The sequence below is a fragment of the Esox lucius genome, chromosome 20 (genome assembly GCF_011004845.1).
Source record: "Esox lucius isolate fEsoLuc1 chromosome 20, fEsoLuc1.pri, whole genome shotgun sequence".
Taxonomy (NCBI): Eukaryota; Metazoa; Chordata; class Actinopteri; order Esociformes; family Esocidae; genus Esox; species Esox lucius.
In genome coordinates, this window is record NC_047588.1 from 37,198,511 (window position 1) to 37,212,914 (window position 14,404).

At 45.2% G+C, this 14,404-nt stretch overlaps 1 protein-coding gene across 5 annotated transcripts in view; it reads right to left on the bottom strand.

The window, feature by feature from the left end:
* Positions 1 to 14,404, bottom strand: part of frmpd4 (FERM and PDZ domain containing 4) — a 47,308-nt gene that overhangs the window by 19,378 nt on the left and 13,526 nt on the right. For 2 of the 5 annotated variants that reach the window (XM_029115839.2, XM_029115840.2), the window contains exon 2: positions 314 to 427. In XM_029115839.2, the coding sequence (XP_028971672.2) occupies positions 314 to 427 (114 nt within the window). Of the gene's footprint in view, positions 1 to 313; positions 428 to 4,897; positions 4,986 to 6,917; positions 7,336 to 14,404 lie in introns of those variants that run through there. The other 3 variants (XM_029115838.2, XM_034288928.1, XM_020040994.3) reach the window with 3 other exon arrangements.

Consider the following 14,404-nt stretch of genomic DNA (forward strand, 5'->3'; position numbering starts at 1 on the left):
AGGGAGAATGGGTATTTTGAAGGCAGATGGAGGGAGGGAGAGATGGAGGGAGAGAAATGGAGGGAGAGAGATGGAGGGAGGGAGAGAGATGGAGGGGGAGAGGTGGAGGGAGGGAGAGATGTGGAGGGAGGGAGAGAGAGAGATGGAGGGAGAGTGTGTGTGGAGGCACTAGGCAATGACGTGGCTAGAATAATCACAGGTTGACAAAGCGTCACAAACATCTGGGACCGGGGGAGATCTCGCCTCCCTTTCTCCCCTCCCGTCCCCCACTCCCCCCTCTCCTCCTCTCCACTCGTCTCCTCTCCTCACTTACGTGATGTAGCAGTCACGGCCGTCTCTATTTGCGCCGATATCCCATCCATTGGGGGCTCCATGTGAGGCGCCCCAGGAACCAGGAGGTGGCCAGCCCGATGCCTTGGTCCGGTGACTGGGGAGGAGGACAGGGAGAGGAGGTTAGACCTGACACAGCGAAGCCTCTTAAACGACAACCTGTTCCCTGTGCAGTGCACCTCCTTCACCACCAGGTGCACCAGTGTTTTGACAGTACCATAAACACAGTTTTAGAACAGCACCACGATCTATTGTTGGCATGCAATATACTGGACATACTATATATATAAAATATGAATTTGCCAGGAGAGAATAAAAAGGGAGAAAGCTAAATTATAACATAACGTTTACTGCAACATTCGCCCAGAGAAAAACCTGCCTTTTCACACAGTAAACCAATTGGGGTAAACTGGTATACAGAACTACACAAGTGTCTTGGGATACCAGATACGACTTAATACACCCTGGCAAGTGTACCGCAAATTAGTTAACCTGGCACCTAAAGTTTCTAACCTGGTTTCAAGCCTTGTTTCTAACCTGGTTTCTAGCCTGGTCTCAAGCTTGGTTTCTAACCTGGTTCCTGGCCAGTGTAAGAGTTTCAAATGAACCACAAATGTTTGCATCTGTTATATACTGGGCCTCCTGTTAATCACGTAGTGTCCCCTTCACTCATTCACCTGCCCCGACGCTTTAATGAACGATGTGACCCCCCCCCCCCCACGACAATGAACGGGTGTCTGATTTGAACGTCACAAACGACGTCCCTCAACTAGTGCTCAGCCACTGGATGTAAAAATGCATGAATGATGGAGTCCAGGCACATCAGCCTGATTACCGTGCCTCACTTCGGGGCTTCTGGAGGCGTGAAATTGGTTTTATTTCCAGATGTTAGCAGATTCATCACAAAGCCTGAGGGAGTTGTGGAATGGGGGCAACGTCACAAAGAGTTCAAAGAGTTCATCAGGGAGCAAACAGAAGCCCATATGTTAATATACCACTTTTCAGAATATGATGGATAGCTGTAGTGGATGAGTAAAATATATATAATATATGCCATTTAGGGAAGCTTTTATCCAAAGCGACTTACAGTCATGCATACATTTTACGAACGGAGGGCCCCAGTGGGAAACAAATCCACAGCTCTTGATGTTGCAGGCACCATGTCTCACTGACTAAGGCACTGTCTCTTGTCTATGACTCAGAGTCTCTCCCTCTCTCACGTCTCTATCTCTCTCTGTGTATCCTCCTCTTACCTCTCCCGTGTCTCCCACGCGTCTCTCTCTGTCTCTCTCTCTCACCTCTCTCATATCTCCCACACGTCTCTCTCTCTCTCTCTCTCATATCTCCCATGTCTCCCACACGTCTCTCTCTGTCTCTCTCTCTCACCTCTCTCATATCTCCCACACGTCTCTCTCTCTCACCTCGCCCGTGTCTCCCACACGTCTCTCTCTCATATCTCCCATGTCTCCCACACATCTCTCTCTCTCACCTCTCTCAAGCCTCCCACATGTCCCTCTCTCTCTCTCTCATATCTCCCATGTCTCCCACACATCTGTCTCTCTCTCTCACCTCTCCCATGTCTCCCACACGTCACTCGTTTTGTCTCTACCTCGCACCTCTCTCATATCTCCCACATGTCCCTCTGTCTCTCCTTCACAACTCATGTCTCCCACACATCTCTCTCTGTCTCTCCCTCTCTTGTTTTTCTTTCTGATTCCTTTTCTTTCTATCTATTTGTTTCTTCCTCCTTTTCCTCCTCAATGTTCTTCCCCCTCTTCCTGTGTTTCTCCCTGTTGTGTGAACAATGATGGGAAAGCTGTGGAACGAAGTTATGTCACTTCAAAGGCTTGTCTGCTGTGTAACAGTCCTCTTCAAATTCATTATTCAAAGCCTATCCTTCTTCGCCTCTCTATTTCTTCCCAGTTAACAGCTTAATGTCTATGTGTGTGAGTGTTTGTGTGTGTGTGTGTGTGTGGATACGCAAGGCCAGCCCATTGCATGGTCTGAATTGGTAACTACCTACAGATTCATGTGTATTCCTGTATATCTTTTGAATAGTTTTTTTGAGCAATTTTGAAAGCATTTCTTTCTTGTCATGTCAGTCAATTAAAGCCATTCAATTAACAATATCTGCAAGCACTGTTAGGTCGTTAGTTACTCCGGCTAGCAATCTAAACTCTACAGGCTGATTTTATGGAAGCAGATTAAGCCTAGTTCTCAACTAGAATTTCTATTTCAATGGAACATTTCCACAGGGATCTTTTTAGTCCAGGATTACTCTTTGTTTTTTTTTTTACACTACTGTAGTTTAACAGAACATAATTTCATTAAAATAATGTTAAAATAAATTGTAAATAAAATGAGTAATGCAGCTCTTAGACCGGACCACTGAGGCGTATGAACTCTGATAATGTTGTCTACCTGGTATGAAGCACGGTGTTCTCTGCACAGAAAGAGCTGCTGCTGGTGAGTGTGAACTGTTTCAGTGCCAATGTAAGACGTCTTTAGTTGTTTCCAAACATTCGTTTTTTAAATTTGGTTTATAGATGGCGCAGAACCAGGCTTCATGCATCACTGCTTGTCGCCGCTCAGTACACACTGAGCGAGACATTGAGTATCTGTTGGAAAACTGTCCCTAGGTCACCTAAGAATTAGATATGGAAAAGGTTTTACGCTATAGAAAATCTCCCGTTTTACGCTATGGAAAATCTCCCGTTTTACGCTATGGAAAATCTCCCGTTTTACGCTATGGAAAATCTTTGATGACAATAAGTCAACATGTCTTGTCCAGAATCCTGTTTGTGCACCTCCGTTCCACATTCCGCACCAACCCCGCTTTGCTCCGGGACAATCTCTCCCAATCGGGAGTGCCCAAGTCCACACGCAGATGGATCACAGCCTTCCTGTCCAACAGGAGGCAGCACGTGAGGCTGGGGAAGCATTTGTCTGACCCCCTGACCATCAACGCTGTCTCCCATCAAGGTTGCATCCTGTCCTCCCTACTCTTCTGCCTGTACACCAACAGCTGTACCTCCAGTCAAAACTCGGTCAAGCTCCTCTCTGTCTGACACCACCCTCATCTGACTTATTTCTGATGGAGACTCGGCCAACCTACAGGTGGAAGAGTGGCCATCTGGTATCCTGGTGCAGTCAGAAAAACTTGGCGCTCAATGCCCTATAGACTGTAGAGATGATTGTGCACTTCAGGAGAAGCCCAGCTGCCCTTCCCCCAATCCCCAATCAACTTTGTGGAGTCCTTTCGCTTTCTGGGCACCAACATCGCCCAGGACCTTAAGTGGGAACTGAACATCACCTCTCTTACCAAGAAATCACAGCAGAGGATGTACTTCCTTTGGCAGCTGAAGACTATGCTGTTGCATTTCTACACTGCTATCATAGAGTCCATCCTGACCTTCTCCATCACCGCCTGGTATGCTGCAGCCACTGCCAAGGGCAAGGGCAGGCTGCAACGCATCATCCGCTGTGCAGAGAGGGTGATTGGCTGCAATCTGCCGTCTCTACACGACCTACACACCTCATGGACGCAGAGGTGAAAGGATTGGGGCTGATACCTCTCACCCTGGAAATGGACAATTCAGATCTCTCTCCTCTGGCAGAAGGTTGAGGTCTATCAGGACCAAAGTCTCTCTCCACAAGAACAGTTTCTTTCCTACAGCAGTAGGCCTCGTGAACATGCCCCCAGAACCAAACTCATTATACCCCCTCCCCACATACACACACAATCCTCAACTGGAGAAATATATACCACCTCCCCACAGAGACACAACCCTCAACTGGACTAATCTATAACCCCTCTCCACATACACACAACCCTCAACTGGACTAATCTAGAACCCCTCCCTACATACACACAACCCTCTAATGGACTAATCTATACCCCCTCCCAATGTACACATCTATTTCTTATGTATACATTGTTGCACTAATGTGCCAGAACAAATTCTGTGTTTGTTGTGAAACTCACTTGGCAATAAAGCTCTTTCTGATTCTGATTGTAATCTGAATAAAACTATTGTAGTATTAAAACGCTCTTAACCTTTAGTGCCTACACTCTTAATTTGTAGTTCAGGGGGCCCCTATAGATTTGTTTGTCAATTCTCCTCAGTAACTCATATGTACCTGGCGTATGTCAAGTCAAATTGGGCAGAGTTGCAGGAGAATCACTGTAAAGCCAGAGCACCTAACCAGTTCAACAGAGGTTGGGGAATATAGCCCCGGAGCCGGCAAGGTTAAAGAACATGTTGTCCTGTCCCTGAGCCCGACAGTTAACCCTAATTACTCACTGGTCATTGCTGAAAATAAACGTGTGTTCTCAGCCATGACCTGATAAAATAAGAGTAAGAAAAAAGGGACGCGTGTGCACGTTTCTGTCGGTGAAATGTGAGTGTTCATTTGTGCTTGTGTGTGTGTGTGTGTGAAACTTTAGATAGCATAAATGATGCATGAAAACTCACCCTATAACGTGGATTACGACCCATGACACAAACAGGTAAGCACAAACGACAAAGCAGCTGGACTAAACGGTGGATTCATGAGCATGACTGACCTTGATAATATGGCCTATCCTTCAAGCACCCGGCGACAACGAAATAAAGACGCAGATAGACGCCCTGTGACATTTCCGTGATAACATAGCCTTGTCAGGCAAGCACTTTGGGTTTCTGGAGTGTTCCTATTCGACCAATGGGGCATTTCTAGCCTACCCTTTAGCCCACGGATTCTTGGAGCATTCTGGGTGTTTTGTCGAACCGGTTTCCTCCTATACAGGAATGTGTTTCAGATGTGTTTGCATTTCCACGTGCTATGGTTTTAGAGAAGCCGTGTCGAATGAACTGAAAGCCGAAGGCTTCCCCAGTGATGGTTTCCAACCAGATTCTCTCCACAGCTGTGTGGCTGCGATTGCGACGGCAAAGCACTTGACCAAGGTTTCCTGTGTTCCATTTCCACATTCAGGAAACATAATTACAACTGTTTTCTTCTTTTTGTAGCGGTAAAGATTGTGTGGTACAGACGCTGAATCCAAATTTGTTAATGCAAGTATTGAACAACACAGCAGAAAAATCAAGCGTGCACTGCATTCCAGTTGTTTCCCTGCTGGGGTCAAAAAAGATCTGGCCCCTGCAACTTCTATAAGCACTGGTAATAGAGTTCAATGTCAAATATATACTATTGAACCAGTGTTCTGTATATCATAAGCCATCACTGCATTCTGAAAGTGTGGAGTTGTCCCCACAATCAACGGACGTCCTTGATGAAAAACATCCGTCACCACTGAAATCCTCCACAATCAGAACAGCAAGCTAGGCAGAACGCATGCAGCTATCTTGAAAATGACAAATCTCTGAAAGCACTTCGGTTATTCCACTCACAGATTTCCCGAAGATGTGCCCCAAAAACCCAGTTTTCGAATCGACCGGCAGCGTTACGAAATCCATCCCCTCACGTTTGTTTTTGTTGTCGCCACATTTCCCCAGGCCTACACCCTATCACCACACACTCGTAGATATTTAACCTTTGATTTGTTTTGTCTTTAGACCAATATAAAACGGTTACGCCTGGGTGTCCTGTGGGAGGATGAACTGCCAGTAGCACTGGGGGCTGGGGGCTGGGGGCTGGGGGGGTGGCTTCAGTGGGCAGTGTAACTGAGCCTCAGCGGCCTTTAATAAATGATGATCCTCTGTAACGCGGATCATGGTAACAGAGCGCCAGGCCTGGCCCAGGATGGGCAGCCTGCACAATTCATGACCAGGCCAACCAGGAACCGGAGACACGTGGATTCCAGAACCTCTGTGTGTTTCTGGTGCTGTACGGCACCGCTGAGCAGAACGGGTCCCCCCAGTCCACAGTGCCGCTTCCGGTGGTGGGGTCCCATGACATCGACCCCCGAAAATAGAGAGAGCCATCGACGCAAGGATGAAATGTCACGGCGGCAGTTTGGTACTGAGCGTCGCGCAGAACTCTGAGTGTGTCTCATGCCTGCAGATGACTGGGCAACCGTAGTCCATGAAGTCCATCAATGACAGACCATAATGAAATAACGAATTAAGATGATCCTTCTCAGAGTACCGACAGGCAGACCATCATTTTCCACCAGCAGTCAACGTTCTGGAAACATAACGGCTGCTGAATTATAACCAACACAAGTGTGGCACTCCCGGGAATGTCTTAGCCTCTGTTGCCATGGCAATGAAGGACAGTGGAGTTCAGTCACCACTTTGTCATCCAAGTTGAGACACAAAGATCACCTCCCGACTATGTCGAGATCTACCTGCTAGATTTCAATATCCACGCACGTGGGCACAAAGAAAAGAATAAGCGTTGCGTCAAGGAAGGTGTCTGATTTCTGAGTATAGCTTATTATCCAACTTGAAAACCACGTCAAACCAAAGAATCTGCCATAATCCCATGGTAGACTGAATGCAGTCGGAGGCGCTATCCCTTTCGGTTATAAACATTGCTCAAACGAATCTCCTCCTTTCCGAATCACTCCTGCAAGCTAATCTCCTCCTACCCGAATCACTCCTGCTAACTAATCTAATTTTTTCCTGAATCACTCCTGCACTTACCTTTCACTCTCCTCTCGCTCCCCTCCTATCTCCCCCTCTTTGTCTCCCTCAATCTGATTGTGACGAAAACCCATCATAGTACATCCCCTGAAGACTTGCTCTTTTTTTTTGCGTTGTGTGAATTGTCTCCGCTTGCTTGATAGGTGGCAGGGGCGGCACCTTGCAGGGTCAACGGAACGCCCGAGTGCCTCACTCTGCTTGAATTATTCACAGGGACTATATCCATGAGTCAGGCCTGCATAGGGAAACCAAAGCCAGACATTGGCACCCTCACCGCTCCCATTATCAGTTTCCAGGGTAAGGTGGCTGTCCGCCAGTATGGCTCCAATGAAACCCAGAGAAAATGGGTGTTACTCCCAATGGTCGTTGTGGGGCTTTGAGTGGGCGGAGGATGACCCTGCTGAGGGAGACACTAGTCACATAAAAACATCGGTTTTCCTCCTAGAGTCCAGGCATTGTTTATTTTAGAAAGGGAACCACTTCACTCAAACTCTCTTCTTGTATTTTGCGTAACCACTGCATCAGTTCCCCAATGTGGAACTGGCACAGTTCCCCAATGTGTTTTCAAGAGTATTGTGTTGGTAATCATGGTAGCTTTACACAACCTCTGCTGTATGCTGCGCTACGTTAACAAGGTGACACACTGTCTACGCTCACAGTGAAACCGTTCGGAAAACAACCACCCCAGACGTTGTTTTTCTTCCTGTCCAGACCATGAGTGTTGGCCGAGCCTCTCAAAAGTTTATTTGAACGCCTGCTACATTAGGTTAAGTTGCACAGTTAAAGTGTTGCATTACTCCCTTTTGACCTGCCATTCATTTTCTGTTGAATTTCACTCGTCAAATGAAAGACGTCTATCTGCAAATCAAACACACACACACACACACACACCAGTTTTCTTGAATGCATGTGAAGCATTAATGTCCTCCACAAGACACTAGCCGTGTTGTTCTGTCAGTCAGAACTGGTACAGCACTGCACAGAGTGATTGACAGAGAGAAGGTCTTTGTTGTGAAGTCAAACAATGATCTACTCAAGTCCACCCTGTGTTACTTACCTTAACCACAGTGAACTTCATTACCTAGGAACATATGCACATCAGTCAGAGGAGTTGACATAAACAGAGAGGAAACGTACTCCTGAAACCCCTCTCTGGTGATACTTGCTCATGTCAGTGTTAACATTCCCCGACAGGGGTCCTGTGAGGTGACAGTGAGGTAATGTAAATGTGTTTGGATATCCAATCTGTGGACAGACAGCAGCTGAGAATCAGCCTATTGGAGGCAGTCTGCAGAAAGGAGAGATGGGTGAATGAGAGAGAGTGAAAGGACCAGGGGGAGTCCCAAACGGCATCCAGGTATTCCCTAAAATCCCTTTCAGACGGGAATTACGTGACTATTGCAGTGTTTAATCTGAAATGAAGTAGTTACTCGTCATCGTTTATACACAGACCCATTTACTTCAATGGAAGTCTGAGTTGCGTTTCCCACCGTCCATCAAAGAACGTAGCCAAGCGCTGGGGCCTCGACTCAACCAACAATCATTGGCTTGCTAAAAGCAGGTTTCACTTTACCATTGTCTTCACTATTAACTTTATCAAATATGTAAAATGACTGTAAGTATTACAGTAAAGCAGTAAAAGATGTAAGTCAATAAAGTACAGCATATACACTACCCTTAAAATGTTTGGGGTCACTTAGAAAATTCCTTGTTTAACATGAAACCCTGAAGCATGTGGCAGGGCATCCAAGCCATCACACACTACCAGCCTTAAGAACCCAACCCCACAGCCGGCGACGTCTCCTTCACCGACGAGTTAAACAGGTTCTACACCCGCTTTGACAGGGACAACAAAGAGCCACCCATTAAAGCTGAACCCCCCCCTCAGACCACCCCCCGCTGAGACTGTCCACCGTGGGGTGTCTCTGCACGGAGCAGGGTGAATGCACGCAAAGGCTGCTGGTCCTGATGGCCTCCCCGTGTGCTCAGGGCATGTGCTGGTCAGCTGGCCGAGGTCTTTACTGACATTTTCAACATGTCACTGGCCCAGGCGGTGGTCCCAACGTGCTTCAAGACCGCAAACATTGTGCCAGTGCCGTCTGTCCGGTTGCACTCACCCGCACAATCATGAAGTGCTTCGAAAGACAAGTTCTGGCCCACCTTAAGTCCTGCCTCCCCCCAACACTGGATCCTTACCGGTTCACTGGTTGAACAGGTCCACCGAGGATGCCACCTCCATGGCTCTACACTCTGTCCTGACCCACCTGGACAAAACCAACACCTATGTGAGGATGCTGTTCATAAACTTTAGCTCGGCATTCAACCCAGTCATCCCCTCTAGGCTGGTCAACAAATTCCATGACCTGAGCCCTTCCCTCTGTAACTGGACTTGGGACTTCCTAACCAACAGACCCCAGTCTGTCAGGTTAGACAACCTCACCTCCTCCACCCAGATCCTGAACACTGGTGTTCCACAAGGCTGTGTGCTGAGCCCCCTCCTGTACTCCCTCTTCACTCACGACTGCGTTCCTGTATACAGTGCCAACCTCATTGTCAAGTTCGCAGACGCCACCACGGTGGTAAGCCTGATCAGTGACAATGACGAGTAAACCTACAGGGAGGAGGTCAAGTGCCTGGTGGCATGGTGCGCTGATAACAACCTGACCCTCAATGCAAAGAAAACTAAGGAGCTCATTGTGGATTACAGGAAGTCTAAAGGCTGCGGCCACGACCCAGTCCTCATCGATGGTACTGAGGTGGAGCGTGTGTCCAGCTTCATATTCCTGGGTGTCAACATTTCTGAGGACTTCAAATCAATCAATCAAATGTATTTATAAAGCCCTTTTTACAACAGCAGTTGTCACAAAGTGCTTTACAGAGACACCCGGCCTTCTCCTGGACCCTCAAAACCTCAGCCTCTGTCAAAAAGGAGCAGCAGCACCTGTACTTTATGAGGAAGCTGAAGAAGGCCCGTCTGTTCTCCAAGATCCTTGTGGAGAACAGACAGGCTTTTTACTGCTGCACAGTCAGTGTGGTTTAGCAGCTGCTCCATAGCTGACTGGAAGGCCCTGCAACGGGAGATGAAAACCACCCAGCGCATCACTGGTGCCCAGCTCCCAGCCACTGTAGACCTCCAGCGTAAGCAGTGCGCGGCACTATCAAGGACCCTTTACAACCGTGCCACAAACGGTTTGCCCTCCTACTGTACCATCAGGCAGGCGGTACAGGTCACTTCGTTCCCGCACCAGCAGGCTCTTTCCATCCACTGTAACCCTGCTAAACTCTGTGACCCATCACTAACCCCCCCCGCCTCTCATTGTTATTTGTACTGCATTGGCCTTCTTTGCACATCTATACATTCCCCTTGTAATATACATACTTGTACATTTTTTACCTCTTTTTATTTGCACTTCTGTTTAGATGCTAAATGCCTTTCCTTTGTGATGGTAATTTCATCGTTCAGAACTTTTAAAGGAGTAAGGACTGGGACAAAATTCTCTTGCACAATTAACAGTTTATTTTCAAATAGAGAGATGCATCAAACGCTTACAAAAATAATCATCCGAGGAGTCTCTGAAGTAGATACATGAACAGTTCTTATTTATTACAGTTAAAAGGGGTGTGGTAAGTTGCTGCCCATCTGTCTTGTCAATAAAACACATTCCATTTGTTCTGTCAATACCTCGGCTTCACACAAGGGGCAAGCTGTCCTCCCCCACATGGGTAACCTCTTCAACTCTAAGAGGTCAAACTGAATCCGGACAGACAATAGATGCCCTGATGAGTTATACAGATGGGCATATTAATGAATAACCTTGTAATCTGCCGATACCAGTCAATGATGCCCCCTAGGCAAATACCAGATCCCCCTCTCCTACATTCCTTTTCTCATCCAAACATGGGGACTCAGTACCTTTAACTAGTAACCCTTTTATACATGTATAGGACCAAGTATACATCAGTTCAAGAATTTCCACAAAACCTTGTACTGTACTTGTAGTAGTTCAATGACAATAAAGTTGAATGTAATCTAATTTGTAACTTAGTAGTATACAAGTGAAGTATGTAAGTATGTATTTTAGCCATAAGTAAGTGCTTTAGAAAAAGCAATGGCTCAATTCCTCATAAAGTATATAACTAAATAGAGATGTCGTTGGGTGTGAGCGATGCATCCACTTTGGCATCTGACATTCTAGGGAAGTAAGTAATGTCCAATCTTGATGTGACGTTACTGTAGGTCCATGTTTGGTCAATACAGAAACTGTATTACTGAGAAACTGTAACCATCAGTCATTCACAAAAGCAATTTTAATGGAAACCAAAGAAAACCTTGCATCATTTGAAGCCAAGTTAATTAACGCTGCAACCGCATCAGAATTGCAATACCGCTCTATCACAGCAAGCATCTGACAGGTCAATTCTGTGTGCCAAGCATGGCTACATCTCTCACTGTAAACTGTTGGCATCTGTAAATGCAACAAAATGGTGCAAACCACCTACATTACAAGTGTAAAATGATTAGCCACAGGAGAGATTAATTAACAACAGACAGAGCCAAATACTGAACCCAGAGTGGTAGGAATGTTTTGCACTTGTATTTTATACCATATGGAAGTGAATCATTATGTGTCTATCACTGTGCATTTGATTCCACCCCTCAGCAAAACCATATTTTACATATTTTACCTTTATTTAGAAAAAAGACAAATATCACATTTCTCTATTTGTCTTTACAAGTGCTGATTTTGTTGCCATTGGCAACTACTACAGCAGAGAACCCTCTCGCTCTATAATGTCTCATATTTTACTCTAGGGAATTAATTTGATCACCATTTTGCTGGAGAGACAACGTTCTGTAAAGTGTATTTGAGGTTTAAAAAGAGGCAATCTACCCAAAACCACACATTCATATTATATACATTGTTGAATAATGCAAACATTGCATGTGTCAACAATGTATATTCTGAAATGTTTCTACATTTTCTAGTTGGCTGGCTGACTAGGTTAATTTTTTATTCAATATCATAATTGTAGTTGAAAATATAGACATTGCCTCGCTCAAAGTAGTGTTTGTCAGGTCCCTGTGGCAAACCAATTTAGCTAGTGGGGAGACATTGACAGAGTTTTGGTAGTTGAACGACTAAAGGATATTAATCAGGTTTATTGTGTAACAGAAGATTTCAACAAAACACCATACTGTAAAATCTTGAGCCACTTGAAAGATTGTATAACGCTATTTATCTGTTACGTGTTTATTAAGGCTAGTTAAAACTATGTAACATTAGGATATGTACAAATAAACATTCATAAAATAAAATCAAACACAGGTTTCTTGTTTTAGACCTCTGCTCTTGGTCAAAGCATGTACTTCGGTACTGTACTGCTCAAAAGATGCAGACAGCTCACTTGGTTCGTTCATTGTGATTTCTGTTTTCAATTTCGGCAGTTTCTATAGATTTGTTCTTCTACCCATTTCATAACTACTTTAATATGAATAAATATGGATGTGTTGCCGGGAAAAAAGCCACAAATCTCATCAAGACATTGTCTCATTACTGGCTGAAGTTTGTTAAAGGAATTTTACTGAAACCGGGTTCAATGGTCAGATAAGGCAAACAGAGCATTTTGGCCACAAACACCAGAGATGGGTTTGGTGTAAAAAGACAGATGGTCATGCACAAAAGAACCTACTCCCCACTGTGAAGTATGGCGGTGGATCTGTGATGTTGTGGGACTTATTGCTTCCAAAGGATACATGTCACCATGTTAGGATACATGTCACCACGTTAGGATACATGTCACCACGTTAGGATACATGTCACCACGTTAGGATACATGTCACCATGTTAGGATACATGTCTCCATGTTAGGATACATGTCACCATGTTAGGATACATGTCACCATGTTAGGATACATGTCACCATGTTAGGATACATGTCACCCTGTTAGGATACATGTCACCATGTTAGGATACATGTCACCATGTTAGGATACATGTCACCACGTTAGGATACATGTCACCACGTTAGGATACATGTCACCACGTTAGGATACATGTCACCACGTTAGGATACATGTCACCACGTTAGGATACATGTCACCACGTTAGGATACATGTCACCCTGTTAGGATACATGTCACCATGGACTATGTCAAACACTTACTGCAGCTGTGGGAAACTGGCAATACACCACAAACCCCTGACATGCCTTATTGCTATTATAAATTGGTTGCCAATGTTATTAAGGCAGTAAAGTGTTAAGGCAGCAAATTCTTAGCCATCATATAGTCTCATATACCACAGCTATCAGCCAATCAGCCCTCATGATTCAGGCCGCCAGGTTTATAATAAATCTCATACCTCTTTCCTGCTACGTCAAACTGTCTGAAATTGATATCCAACATCTATAGCTAATGATATCCTGTGTTGTAAAAAAAAAAAAAAAAAAAAAGATTTGGGCTCTAACCCACCCGCCAAGATCTTACTGAGAATCGTTGTTGCTGTGAATAAAGTTGGAATTCCTGCTGGCTCTAAACCCTCTCTACCCGCTATTCAGAGCCAGTCAGAACATCATCAAATAGAGATATTCTTCCTCCTGGTTCCCTGGGGGGGGGGGGGGGGGGGGGGGGGGGGGGGCTGGTGCCTGTCTGCATCAGCTCCAATGCGACTCTACGTCCTATAAGGCTTATCTGCATGTTTAAAATATAAACAGTACATATTATATGTAACTAGTTCACTCCAGATTTTTGCATCTTAACGGCTACTTGTTTTCTTGATTAGACCAGTTCACTGGAAGCACTCGAGCTCTGCACCAATTATAATAGAAGAACAGCCCCCAACGAAAGAACCACAATGCATCAGTCACGCTTGCGTACAAATAACACTATATACGGTACTGCTGCAAATGGTGAGCTGCAAAACAAAGTACTGTTATTGGAAATTAGACAAACAGAGAGACAGACAAACACACACTTGTGCACACACACACAAACACACATACAACACACATACAACACACATACAACACACACACAAACACACACACAAACACACATACAACACACATACAACACACATGCAACACACATACAACACACAGACTTGCCAGTGTTAGCATACTTAGGTTTTTGGAAGGGAAAAAGAGACATGGCCCATAGACTTGGAGGTGCTTTTGAAAGAAAGAAAGAGGTTGTAGCTCTTCCAATCTTATCTCTTCACACGAAAAAAAAAGAAGACATTATTCAAGCATCTGAGCAATTACACAAGGCTTTAGTTTCGAGCTGAAAGTGCAACCCAGTCACATGAACATCCATCTGGAATCGCTTTCCAACTGAATTGTCGCGACATTCATTGGGTTACATCCGATTCTGGTCTGTTAAATCAGAGTTTAGTGTACCCTCCTCCCCAAACAACCATCTGCACAACTGAATTTCAATTGTCGTTGTGATTGGTGGTAATATGTCTGAGACGGGCTGAGGTCAATTT